General features: G+C 46.0%; 1 protein-coding gene across 4 annotated transcripts; it reads right to left on the minus strand.

The window, feature by feature from the left end:
• Positions 1-1,054: 1,054 nt before the first annotated feature.
• Positions 1,055-13,794, minus strand: LOC115641323 (zinc finger BED domain-containing protein 1-like). 4 transcript variants are annotated; one of them, XM_030544375.1, is made up of 5 exons: positions 12,071-13,794; positions 9,467-9,652; positions 7,152-7,321; positions 6,370-6,526; positions 1,055-4,455 (listed from the first exon to the last, which is right to left on the minus strand). In XM_030544375.1, the coding sequence occupies exons 4-5, from the start codon at positions 6,518-6,520 to the stop codon at positions 2,408-2,410; spliced, it is 2,199 nt and encodes a 732-aa protein (XP_030400235.1). In that variant the 5' UTR covers positions 6,521-6,526; positions 7,152-7,321; positions 9,467-9,652; positions 12,071-13,794; the 3' UTR covers positions 1,055-2,407. The 4 variants fall into 4 exon arrangements, with proteins under 4 accessions (XP_030400235.1, XP_030400233.1, XP_030400236.1 ...); XM_030544373.1 differs by lacking the exons at positions 9,467-9,652; positions 12,071-13,794 and adding an exon at positions 8,138-8,361; XM_030544376.1 differs by lacking the exons at positions 7,152-7,321; positions 12,071-13,794 and having other exon boundaries at positions 9,467-9,734.
• Between the last annotated feature and the right edge of the window lie 16 nt (positions 13,795-13,810).

Raw genomic sequence — 13,810 nt, forward strand, 5'->3', positions numbered from 1 at the left:
GAGCAGCACAAGATCCAGCAACAGAACTAACGGTCTGTTTGATCTGTCATAAATCTTATCAGCTGTCTAGCAGTCCCACTGTTAATATCTCAGAATATGTTAAAGCACCATAGCAGGTCATAAATTACTGCACTGGTTTTGTCTATCTCTTTGTTTGCAGAAGCAATACAATCTTGCAAAACTGCAAAGTTGAATTGTTATTGGATTTCTTTTGCTTGAACAGCAAGTCAAATATAACTAGGGTTTCCCCCCCTGCCCCCCACCCATCATTATGTGAGAACTGGAAAAAAGATTTTGTTGCTGGGTTGGTGGCTGTTTTGCAAGGCTGGATGATGAAATCCTTCCTCACACTAGTCAAAATGCTCTTGTAGAGCCTTTTACTAAAGCAGCAATGTTCAGGTCAAGGGCTTGACAAACATACTCACCCATGGGAAGTAGGACAGTTTCCCTGGACGTTTGCCCATTAGCTTCTGCAGAAATTAAGGTTTTGTTTTGTTTTTTAAAGTTAAAGATGAATGTGGCGGGACAAAGACTTGGTGCCTCCTGCTGGTTGTCCAGGAAATTAGCTCTTTTCCAGCTCCGGAGTGCCCTCTGCTGGCTGATATCTCGCCTGTCGCTGGCCCCCGTGTCCCTCCTGGACCCCAGTGCTCTTTGTCCAGGGGTTCTGCCCACTGCAGCAACCCACAGTCTGGGTCTCCCCACCTAGGGGAACCCCCTATCTCCACCTTGCCTCAGTGGCTACTGCCAGTCACCATCTAGCCCCCACTCCCCGGGGTGGACTGCAGTCTGTAAACCACTCATCATAGTACCCTTGTGGGCCCGTAACTTGACCTGTAGCCTGGGGCTTTGCTAGGCTGGAGCTCCTCAGCTCCCTCTGCCCTTCCTCAGCACTGCTGCACCCTAAGTACCCGCCTAAGCTTCCCTTCTCAGGTCCTTGTCTCTCAGGGAAGCTAGAGAGAGTGTGTTTGTGTTTCACTCTCTGGTCCTCAACCCTCTTATAGGGCCAGCTGCGGCCTGATTGGGGCGTGGCCCCAGCTGTGGCTGCTTTCCCCAATCAGCCTAACTTTTCCCCCGCTGTGGCCCTCTCCCAGGGCTGTTTTAAGCTCTTCAGGGCAGGAGCAGGATGACCACCATCCTGCTACAATGAAAGAAAGCTTTCTAGCCTTACAACTGCAAAGGAAACCCTTAAAATATGACCAGCTGTCTTCTGAGCATGCAAACGGAAGGCTTCGAACAGTGCCTCCACTCACCCAAGCCTTGTCTACACACAGAAGTTTCACTGGTTTAACTAAATAATGTTAAAAACTGGCTTAGTTAAACAGGTGCAAACCCTGTGGGTACCCTTGTACTGATTTAAAACTGGTCATATTGATTTAGCGTGTGCCTGTAAATTTACCAACCCAAGTTAAATTGATATAAACCAGTTTAAACTAAATTAAGAGTGTCCACGCAGGGGATTGAAGCAGTTTAAATCTGACTTTAAATAAACTGATGCAAAATTACTATGATCCAATTCTTCAGCTGCTGAGACCAGTGTAAGTCAGGAGTATCTCCACTGAAGATAGATACATGGCTTTACAACTGGTGTGTGAGTGAAGAATCAAGTTTATGGGCCAGGTCATCAGCTGATGTAAATCGGCAAAGCTCCATTGATGTATTGTACCAGCTGAGGCTCTGGCCCTTTATGTGGGAGGTTTTTCTGCTCTCTCTCCTCTCAACCAAGCCATGCATACTCTCCGAAAACTGGCAACAGACAGGATCTGTCTTCCAGTCTAGTGACCCATTGCTAAGGGCTGCCCTAAGGGAACAACTTCCATCTGCTTCTCTCTCTTACCAGGAACAACCTGTTGGTGAAGAGGAGACTAGCTCTGAGGACTGAAACTTTTGACATCAGTGCAATTTAAATAACATCTCAAAATAGTGGACAGTGGCCTGTTTCATGAAAACTCACAGCTTTTGACTATGTAGTAGTAGGATCCATGCAGCAGTGAATAGTCTTAACATTTACATATATTAATATATTTGACCTTTGTTTTGTAAAAAGATTGCTACAATGAGAATTTGTATATCCTTTAGGATTTTACTAGCACGCCCTAGGGCCAAATTCAGAGGTGATGCTAAGAAGTCCAAATTGGTAGAACTTAACATTTTCTTTCCGCTCTGGAATTATATTGTATTTGAGTTGGATGAAACTATCACAAAGTGGTTACAAAAACAGTGTTGTACACGTAGGGAGGATTTTGAAAACACTCAGCATTGGCTTAACTCTGCTTCTATTGACATCAAAGGATAATTTCAATGGGAATGAAGTTAGGCAGACACCTTTCCAAAATCCCACCGAGAAGGTAGGGAAGCATTAAACACTGTTACACATCACCTCTGTACTCAGCCCCACTCTCACTGCATTTTAATACTGGGCATGCAGATTTCTGCCCCGCATCTCATTATTGTTTCTCATTGATTCTAAAAAATCAAAATTTTGGTGCAAGAACAGAATCTGGTCTAGATTTTCAGGAGTGAGGACTGCTCTCCGATGCTCCAGGGTGCTCTCGTTGGCAGCAAAGGCCTGGTCTGGCAGCACAACGGTGGCTGGTATGGCAAGGTACTGCCTGCCTAATCTCGCCACAGCGGGGAAGCGGTGCTCATTGGTTTTCCACCAGTCCAGTGGGTTGGTGCTGCGTTTGCAGAGAGGTTCCACGATGTAGTTTTCCAATTGCTGATGGATTTCAGGCATGCTCTCCGTTGGATCTTTCCCCAGAAGGATGTCATACATGCTCTGGGACTGGCCACTTGGGCCTCTGTCTTTATGAGCAGACAGCTGGACCCCTGCTTCTCCTACCTCTGCTTTGTAATCTGAGTTCGGCACCCAGAACTGGGTAGAAGGTGGGGACTGGTGGTTGAAGACCTCTGATAGCATATTTTTGACTCTCTTATGCAGCTCACTCCTCAGGTTGGGACTCAGGAACCTCATCTCCTTGAAACGAGGGTCTAGAAACGAGGCAGTAATCGCAGGGCTTTCCAGCACCTTCTCATCCTCTGATATACTCCAGCGCTGCATCAGCTCTGACCTTATATTGCCTACCACCATCTTGATGACATCGCTGGACTCTTCTAACTGCTGCCCAATGGCAGTGACGATACCATGGATGCAAGGCATCAGAGAAGAGATGGAGATGTTCTGCTCCTCACGCAAGAATGATGTGGCAATCTTAATCGTCCTCATGACTGGCACCAGGTCCTGCAAGAGCTTCCACTGGTGGTCAGCTAAGTTCTGCACAGCCAACGTCCCTTTGGGATGTTCCTCCAGCAGGGACATGATCGCCCATTTGAGGTCCAGGAGGCTCTCGCACATCTCAATGGTAGTTATCCAGCGAGATCCCACGTCCATCACCAGCTTCAACTTGGTCTTGTTGATCGCTTCCAGCTTGCTGTTCAGCGAGCAGGTGGCTTTCGCATCCTGTTGGAAGTAGCTCACGATGCCCCGGGCAGCAGTCAGAGCCTCTTGCACCTGCTCGACCTCCAGCCCTGCCTTGATGCACAGGTGCAGAGTGTGGGCAGCACAGCACAGGCTGGTCCAGCCATAAGCCCTCTTGAGCGGCTGCGAATTCATCACTGTGTTCTGCAAGCTGTCGTGCATCACACAGAAAATGGACTTGTTCGACAACCCAAACTCTGTCAGGATGCTGAAGAGCTTCTCTCCTAAATCACCTGCCCCTTTAGTCTCATGCACTGGCTGGGTTTCCAGTATACATCTCGCCCGGCGCCACTCCCCGTCAATGAAGTTGGCCGTGATTGTCAAGTATGTCTGGTGGGGCTGGGACACCCAGAACTCCACGCAGATGACTATGGACTGGGCTGTTTGCAAATAGCGCTCCAGGTGCTGCTTCACCACATTGTATCTATGCCACAGCATGCTGGAGAGCTGAATAGGAGATGGGAGGGTAAAATTAGGCTCTAGATACCCGATGAGGAGGCCGAAACCCTTGTCTTTCACCACGGAAAGAGGATGGAGGTCACGAAATATCATCTCAAGCACCAGTTCCAAGATCACATCAGTCCTTGGTTCCGAGCAGGACGCGGCATGGTACAGGTAGTTTTCCGGTGTCATCTGGCGGGACCTCTTTATCATGTTCTCCTGAGCCATGCAGTCAGACTCGGAAGCCTGGTCATCCTTCAGCTGCGAGAGCAAAGTGTCACGAATGCTGTGCTTCCTCACCAGGTGCTCCCGCATGGTGGTGGTGCTGTTGTGAAAGGAGAGCTGCTTCTTGCACACGTTGCACTCGACATAGGCATCTCCCAGCTTGGTGTAATAGTTCCACACCTTGGACTTGCGGCGGTCAACATAGAGGGAGGTGCTTGTGCCATCGTGATTTGCACCTTTCTCCCTCTTTCTCCTGGAGGCTGGGCCGAGGTTGGCTGCCATGTTGTAGGTGTTGAACACCATCGATATTTCCTCTGTGAGAAGGAGAAATGCCAAAGTCACTATTAATATTACGCAAAAAAAATAGCATTAGTTCCCTCTCATCCCCTGCAAAGTACAGTAGTTTCATTATTTCATAGATTTTCATAGAGATTCAGGCCAGAAGGCGCCATTAGATCATCTAGTCTGATCTCCTTTATATCACAGGCTGTACATTTCACCCAGATACCCCTGTGTTGAGCCCAATTACTTTAGTTAGTCCAAAACATTTCAGTCCTCAGGAGACTAAACTGTGTGCCTCAGGCAGAGAACAGGAGAGACGAAAGTGCCACCAATGCCAGAGGCCCCTGTAGTGGCAGGGGATTGATTAGGTGAGATATGCCCAGATGATCCCACCAGGCAAACCGTGCCTCAGGCTGCAGAGGAACACGAATAAGGGACATGGATGGTAGAGCTGTAGGAAAGAGATCTCTGTTGAACATGCTGGGAGACCAGTATTATGTGTGGAAGTTCTAGAGTTGGTGTGAAAGCAGTCTGGTTCAGCCAGCATTTCTGAGCTCCTTGGTGCCACACTGAACTACGTCCCTCCTGAAATGTGACCCTCTTTCTCAGGTCCACTCATCCTACTACAAAGCAGCATGAAAAATTAAGTATAGACTTTTAGCTTTAGTTGGGAAGATCTAATATTATCGTTTAGGTCACACTTTATATAAAGAGGATACATTGATAAGTAGTTTATACAGGCTTAATAAATGTTATAAACATCTAGAGCCATAAGTGGCATGTACAGGTCTGTTGCATCTTAGGCAGGGGTCCCATTCCGTGGTTATTGCGTAAAACAAAAAGCGCGTATAGTCAAAACCCCAAGCCCTTTAAATCCCGCCCGCAGCTCCGGCGGCGGGACTGTGGGGTGAGGGCATTTAAAGAGCTGGTGGAGCCCTTTAAATGCCCCCCCAGTCCCGCCACCGGAGCTGCGGGCGGGATTTAAAGGGCTCCCCCGGCCGCCGGAGCTACAGACGGGATTTAAAGGGCTCTGCCAGGCTTCCCGCCACAGTGGGGAGCCTGGTGGAGTCCTTTAAATGTCCCTCGGTCCTGCCGCCAGAGCTGCGGGTGGGATTTAAAGGGCTCCCCCCCCCGCCCGGCCGCCAGAGTTGCGGGCAGGATTTAAAGGGCTCCCTCCCACCACCCGGCCGCCGGAGCTGCGGGCAGGATTTAAAGGGCTCCTCCGGGCTCCCTACCGTGGCAGGAAGCCTGGTGCAGCCCTTTAAATGCCACCCCAGCCCAGCTGCCAAAGCTGCAGGCGGGATTTAAAGGGCTCTGCCAGGCTTCCCGCCATGGTGGGGAGCCCAGAGGAGCCCTTTAAATCCCGCCCACAGCTTTGGCAGCTGGGCTGGGGCGGCATTTAAAAGGCCCGAAGCTCCACGGTAGCTGGAGCCTCAGGCCCTTTATTTCGCCCCAGGGGCTACCAACCACCTCTGCAGCTGGGAGCCCCCTGGGTGATATAAAGGCCCTGGGACTCGCAGCCACAGCTGGTGCCCCAGGACCTTTAAATCTTGAGGCCACGCCTCTTCTACTTGAGGCCACGCCCCTTCCCAGACTCCAGGCCTTTCAGCGTAAAGCTGAAATCGCGCATGTTAAATGCGCGTAAGTTGTGAGAGACCTGTACTATAAGTTAGGTTATAAGCCTATCAGTAGAAGGCATTATAGGTGATTATGAGCAACCTGTTGACTTGTGGGACTCTAACAAATGGTTAATTAACTGTTATAACATCTATTCATCTATTTGTAAACTACTAGAAAATGTTCCCTTCATGTGAAGTGTGACCATTATTTATAGGGAACCATACAGGGGCCTGGCTCTACACAGCCATACATGAGGCAGATGATAACAACATAATGGCATCACTGCAAAATGCATTATTTAACAGAGACCAGAGAAATGCACCTACCTTGCACTGTCTGAGGGTAGGATTGAGTGATAACAGGGAGAGACTGCTCTTCTATTATCTCCTCTTTGGGCTGTGCGTCCCCTCCGTTGTCCTCTGGCTTAATACATTTTTGCAAGAACTGAGGTGCCCTCTTGGAGTTTACATCTGCCATTTCGCTCTTAAGGGGGGAAACGCAATGATCATTAGAACAGCGACAAGGAGCGTGGTCCTGCACTTCTGACTTAGGTGATTACAAAGTGGACAGCTGGATAGGAGGCCAGATTCTGTTCTTGGTTCCATGGGATTTACAGTGGTGTAAGCAAGATCAGAATCTGGCTATGGTTCTCCTCTTATATGGATTTTACCTCCAGGGAATGTCTAGTGATAAAATAATACCTATCATCCATGAATTTCACAGCACTTTGCAAAGCGAGTCAATATTGTTAGTCCCACACATTTGTGCCACTGTATTTGTAGATTTTAAGGTCACTGCAATCATCTAGTTGGAGCTACTATATAACATGGGGCATGGAATTTCACCCAGTAATTACTGCAGTGGAGGAAATTGTTCTTCCGTGAAGACAAGACTGCAGTCTGTTCTGTCTAGATGCTCAGATATTGCCGTGATGGGCAGCCATATAAGAACCCAAGCAAACAGAACAGTAGTATAAACCCAAGCCATAGGTCAGTCAAAGGAAAACCTCTGTAAGAGATCCAATGGGTGGGGTATCCTTGAATGGCAAAGGATATCTGTTCTGATTTCCTAGCACTGAGGAAATACAGACTTCTAAATCCCTCCTTACCTTCCACCTTCAGTCATATTCAGAAGCTAAAAACCAGTCTTCTATCTATGTCAATATCGGAAGGGATGCTTACAGCAGCCATTTATTTAAACAGGTGATCTTTTAGCGGCTGATATCTACAACTGCACTGCAGCACTTCATGCAAAGAGGAGGGGCCATCTGGCAACAACCTGCAAAGACCAACAAGCCTTGAAGGCATCATAAATCATCAATGTAAATATCATTTGGAGGAAGAGCTTAGCCATCAGGAATCTGTTGTCACCTATAAAACACTTGGCCATATGCACTCCATATAGTGCAGAAGATTTTAGAGGAAAGCTGCATGTCAAATTATGTAGCATTTCATGGGTGGCTAGGAATACCTATTTGTTATTTTACGGTCACGAGATCTCATGACATTAGATACCACGGTGATAGATGCAATATAAAACCCTAAGCTAGGTCATCTTTGACAGCAAGAAGAAAAGAGAGCAAGATGTATTTTCAAGCCAAAATTGCAGTCTCGGCATGGTTTGCACCTGTTTCAGCATGCTTGTCACAAGAGTCTTTTTAAAGTCCAACCCAGGCTTATCTCATTTGCTAATGCCTCCTCGTTTCTTCCTGCCCTCTGCTGCTATTTATTACTGCAACTGCATCATTTAACTCTGCAAAGCCTTCCGAGGAGGGGAGAACATGCCATTTGCATGAAAGGTGCTGCACAATGCCATTGACAGTTGCGTTGTATTGTTAAAGGTGACAGTGGAAATAACCGAAGTGGTGACGTCACATTTAAAAATTCTCCACCTGTTCATATGCAGAGGCTGTAGTCAAAGAAGCTCTGCCTAGAAAATAATTTCAAGATTAATTTGCCATAAGAATCTCTATTTTACCTCCCCTGCATTAAAACAGATATTATGTCCAGCACAGAAAAATATATATCGTGCATAGACTGAAGCAAGACTTAGACAAATGAAGAAACAAGCAGGCATATGACAGTGTATACTCACTGCTTTGTTACCATGGGCATAATACAGGCTGGTGGGTTGTTTGCAGTCTCTGAGCTCTGTGCAGTGAAATGGGATAGCTAACCTTTCATCTGGAAGTAATTCATTTAGGGCTCCTCTCAAAAGTTCACACTGGGATGAAAAGTGATCTGAACTTAAATTGATGTATTCTTGGATGCCAATGAAGCTGCAGGCACGTCAGAGCACAGATGCTGCATACAAACTAATGCTTGTGTACAAACGGGGAAGGCAGCGGGGTAGGGGGGGACTTATGGTTCACACTTCTAATACTGCTGCATCTTCAAAGAACTCTGAAAAGTAATCCAATTAATCATTAACTATTTTAACATCAAGGGACAAATTCTGCCCTTGGATACCTAATTAATAAGACACAATTTTTAAGTGTGGATAATTAGCCATTGGAAAAAACTCCCAAAGGGACTGGTGATTCTTCTTCAAATGCTGGTCCCTATGTGTATCCAACATGTGGATACACATGCACACCATGCCCCTGAAACTGGAGATTTCTAGCAAGTAGTGTCCATTGGTGCACACCTGTGCAGTTGCCCTCCTTGTGCTCTGAACTGAGGTCACTAGGGGATCAATGCCTCTCCAGTTCCTTCTCACCGTCACATGGTCTGAGTTGGAATCCTGTGCCTGTAACTACCTCTGCGTCTTCTTCAGAACTGGTAAATATAATTGTACATAGTTTTTAGTGTTCTTAGTGTTGTTAGAGTTTTAGCATTGTAGCATAGCTTAGTGTTCCCTGCTGACAAAGACTATGCCTCGAGTCCTGGGGTATAAGAACTGTATATCCTGCCCCGCCTTCTTCTCCAGGAGAGATGGACACTAGCACTGCCTCTGTTGCCTTGGAGAGGTCACACCTCTGCTAAGTACAGCATCTGACACCTCTCCCCCGCCAAACCTGCAAGGGACAAGAGCTCCAACTGCAGAAATACCTTATGGAGAAGGCCATGAGACCTCAGTTAGATCCAAGCCAGGGAGACATGCCCCCCCTTCTCCCCCATACAGCAGTCTCAGCCGATGAGCAGAACCCCTTGGAGCATGAGCTCAGGAGCCAAGGCCAGAGCTGCTAAGCTCAAGGAATCATTAACAGGAATCCCTGCTATTTTAGACTATCTCTTATCCCTGAAGACATCAGGGCTTTTTGTTCGTTCACTGTGGGTCCGTCTAGCAGAAATCTGGTAGAAGGCTACTTCATTTTTATTAACCCAACAACCACTGGATTCCTGAAAGGTCTTGTTAGGACCTTTCCAGTGATGCTGAAACCTACATCAAAATGGAACTCAACTTAGTACTATTAATACTTACCAGACCAATCTTTAACCCTTGGCCATGTATTCAGTTTCTTGCCTCTCCATGAAGATTGCCTTCCAAGTTGCCATCACATCAGACCAGATGGGTGAGTGACCTAGGAGCCCTCATGGCTGACCTGCCATACACCATTTTTCGTAAGGAGAAGGTTTCCCTTCAGCATTTTACCTGCAAAGAACAAAACTGAATAGAAAATCACCAAGATGATTTGTCACTATAATGAAGCAATTGCAAGGACAACCATTATCTGCCCAGTAATGCTCTAAGTAGATTTCTCATAGACTCATAGACTCTAGGACTGGAAGGGACCTCGAGAGGTCATCGAGTCCAGTCCCCTGCCCTCATGGCAGGACCAAATACTTTCTAGACCATCCCTAATAGACATTTATCTAACCTACTCTTAAATATCTCCAGAGATGGAGATTCCACAACTTCCCTAGGCAATCTATTCCAGTGTTTAACTACCCTGACAGTTAGGAATTTTTTCCTAATGTCCAACCTAAATCTCCCTTGCTGCAGTTTAAGCCCATTGCTTCTTGTTCTATCATTGGAGGCTAAGGTGAACAAGTTTTCTCCCTCCTCCTGATGACACCCTTTTAGATACCTGAAAACTGCTATCATGTCCCCTCTCAGTCTTCTCTTTTCCAAACTAAACAAACCCAATTCCTTCAGCCTTCCTTCATAGGTCACGTTCTCAAGACCTTTAATCATTCTCGTTGCTCTTCTCTGGACCCTCTCCAATTTCTCCACATCTTTCTTGAAATGCGGTGCCCAGAACTGGACACAATACTCCAGTTGAGGCCTAACCAGCGCAGAGTAAAGAGGAAGAATGACTTCTCGTGTCTTGTTTACAACACACCTGTTAATGCATCCCAGAATCATGTTTGCTTTTTTTGCAACAGTATCACACTGTTGTCTCATATTAAGCTTGTGGTCTACTATGACCCCTAGATCTCTTTCTGCCATACTCCTTCCTAGACAGTCTCTTCCCATTCTGTATGTGTGAAATTGATTGTTCCTTCCTAGGTGGAGCACTTTGCATTTATCTTTATTGAACTTCATCCTGTTTACCTCAGACTATTTCTCCAATTTGTCCAGATCATTTTGAATTTTGACCCTGTACTCCAAAGCAGTTGCAATCTCTCCCAGTTTGGTATCGTCCGCAAACTTAATAAGCGTACTTTCTATGCCAACATCTAAATCGTTGATGAAGATATTGAACAGAACCGGTCCCAAAACAGACCCCTGCGGAACCCCACTTGTTATACCTTTCCAGCAGGATTGGGAGCCATTAACAACTACTCTCTGAGTACGGTTATCCAGCCAGTTATGCACCCACCTTATAGTAGCCCCATCTAAAATGTACTTTCCTAGTTTATCTATAAGAATATCATGCGAGACTGTATCAAATGCCTTACTGAAGTCTAGGTATATCACATCCACCGCTTCTCCCTTATCCACAAGGCTCGTTATCCTATCAAAGAACGCTATCAGATTAGTTTGACACGATTTGTTCTTTACAAATCCATGCTGGCTATTCCCTATCACCTTACCACCTTCCAAGTGTTTGCAGATGATTTCTTTGATTACCTGCTCCATTATCTTCCCTGGCACAGAAGTTAAACTAACTGGTCTGTAGTTTCCTGGGTTGTTTTTATTTCCCTTTTTATAGATGGGCACTATATTTGCCCCCTTCTAGTCTTCTGGAATCTCCCCCGTCTCCCATGATTTCCCAAAGATAATAGCTAGAGGCTCAGATACCTCTTCTATTAACTCCTTGAGTATTCTAGGATGCATTTCATCAGGCCCTTGTGACTTGCAGGCATCTAACTTTTCTAAGTGATTTTTTACTTGCTCTTTTCTTATTTTCTCTTCTAAACCTACCCTCTTCCCATAAGCATTCACTATACTAGACATTCCTTCAGACTTCTCAGTGAAGACTGAAACAAAGAAGTCATTAAGCATCTCTGCCATTTCCAAGTCTCCCGTTACTGTTTCTGGCTGCATCATTCTTTGTTATCAGTTGGCACATATTCCAATTCCTCCCGCGGATGGGAGCCCACTCCACTAAAGCACAACCATCCTCAAGAGCATCCCTTCTAGAGGTACTCATACTGAACGTTTGTAGGGCAGCTACCTGGAGCTCCATCCATACATTTACAAAACATTACGCATTAGTCCAGGCCTCCTCTGTCCAGCTGTTGGGACAGCAGTATTATAGACATCTATTCCGACTGCATCCTTGTGGGAGAGGTGTCGGTCTGCACTACCCTTTATGCCTTTGGTTTGAAGCATGAGGACAACTATGCAGGTGCAGATGAATGGACACTAATTATTAGAAATCTGTCTCATGGAGTGCATGCATAGCCTCATGTGGAATATAGATAGAGACCACACATCTCAAAGAATCTCTAGTTACAGATAAGTAACTTCTATATTCTCTATCTCGTAAAGTCTTCCCATCAAGACTGGATGACTTTCTGGAAGAGATGCTTTAGCCAAATACGTATTTTGGGGGTCAAGACAGGCCTAACTGCATAAAATTCTATGGCCTGTGTTATTCGGGAGGTCAGATTAGATGATCTAGAGATCCCTTCTTACCTTAAAAATCTGTGAGTCTGTGAAACCCAGAATTTGGCTTTAGCCAATTAATACAGGACATGTTGCTTTAATGAAATATCCCTTGATCTAGTAAAAGCGATAGCTGTGGTCCACTGTGCAAGGCTCATGACTGGGAGTCAGGATCACTGAGACCATGCAAAGGCTCATCAATATCCATGGTGAGTCTCCTCAAGTGCAACAATTCCTTAGGCTCTCATGCCGTCAATCCAGTTGCAGGCGCGGGGTCCAACCTATTATGTCAATCAAAGAGTATATCTAATGAAGGCCCAATCCTGGGAATTGCCACGTGAACTCAGCTCACAGTGACAGGGATAATTGATTGTGCCCAGCTCTCTGCAGGATATTTAGGGATAATCTTTCCTGCAACTGTGCATAAAAAAAGGCTACAATCCCATCAGGAGAGTTCAGGTGGTACCTACTACCAGAGCAAAGTGTGCATTGTATATTCATCATATACATCAAGAATGATGGTTTTTAAGCAGAAGTCAGCATTGTTGTTGATGGAGATATGGTCTCATAATATCCGAATATGCGTTTTCTGCATACAGCTCCAGTGGCCAAAGGATTTTGAATTACTTTACAAGTTCAGCCTAGAAACATACAATCTGCCTGTAGCCCAAAGAACATGGATGGTCTTGTGGGAAAGGCACTGGCTTGGGATTCAGATCTAGGTTCAGTGTCTGGTTCTGCTACACACTCACTGTGTGACTTTGCAGTTAATTTCTCTAGACCTTAGTTGCCTATATGTAAAATAAGTCTGTAAGAATTTCTTATAGTAATGGGGTAACCAGTGTGGCCTAATGGTTAGAGTATGGGCTCTTCACTCAGGAGACTGGGAGTCTGTTCATGGCTCTTCCCCTGGTTGCTGGGTGGCCTTGGGCAAATCACTTCACCTTTCTGAGCCTCAGGGTCCCCATCTGTAAAATGGGGATAGCAATACCAGCCTCCTTTGCACAGTGCATTGAGATCTACTGAAGAAGCACTAGATAAGAGCTGCCTTTGCATGATAAACTTTTTGGGGCAGGGACTGATTCTTACTTTGTGTCTGTACAACACTTAGCACAATGGGGCCCTGATCTCTGTTGAAGCCTTTCAGTGCTACCCTAATACAAATAATAAATAATAATGATCATTAGAACTTATCACTGGAATGCTGCCACCTCTGGGCTGGAACGCTGAGCAGCAACACTTAGTACAACAGCTAAGGACTGAAAGTGAAGAATTAAAGGAATCCTCGGTTTGTTTTCTGCAGCTGTACAGTGCTTATGAATAGTATGGATTCTTAAATGATTCATTTGGCATTCATTTTTACATAATAGATTCACACAGGCATTGTACATTAACGTATTCATTGTAGATTTCTGTCAGCACATTTTTTTAATAACTGTTTTTCTTTTATACTCTTTCCCTTGTCAGAAACGATGACCTACCTAACTACAGTATTCCCAAGGCAAGGTTTCTCTGGCCTCTGCAGTGCCAAACAGAGGGCCTGAATGTCTGCACTCAGTCATGCAGACAGGGTCCTCACTGCCGCAGAGAAATCTGTAGCAGCTGAAAAATGGCAGGGGACGTTAAAATAGGCAAAACCAACCCAAAGAAGAAACACGTGACACGCTGGAAATATTAACATGAATATTTGCAGGCACCGCTCTGGGGCAGCTCTGTCCGGGCCTCGGCCAAGGGGCGGGGGCCGTGTCACGTGGCGCGGGAGGCAAGGGC

Source organism: Gopherus evgoodei, unplaced genomic scaffold, assembly GCF_007399415.2.
Source record: "Gopherus evgoodei ecotype Sinaloan lineage unplaced genomic scaffold, rGopEvg1_v1.p scaffold_34_arrow_ctg1, whole genome shotgun sequence".
NCBI classification, from domain to species: domain Eukaryota; kingdom Metazoa; phylum Chordata; order Testudines; family Testudinidae; genus Gopherus; species Gopherus evgoodei.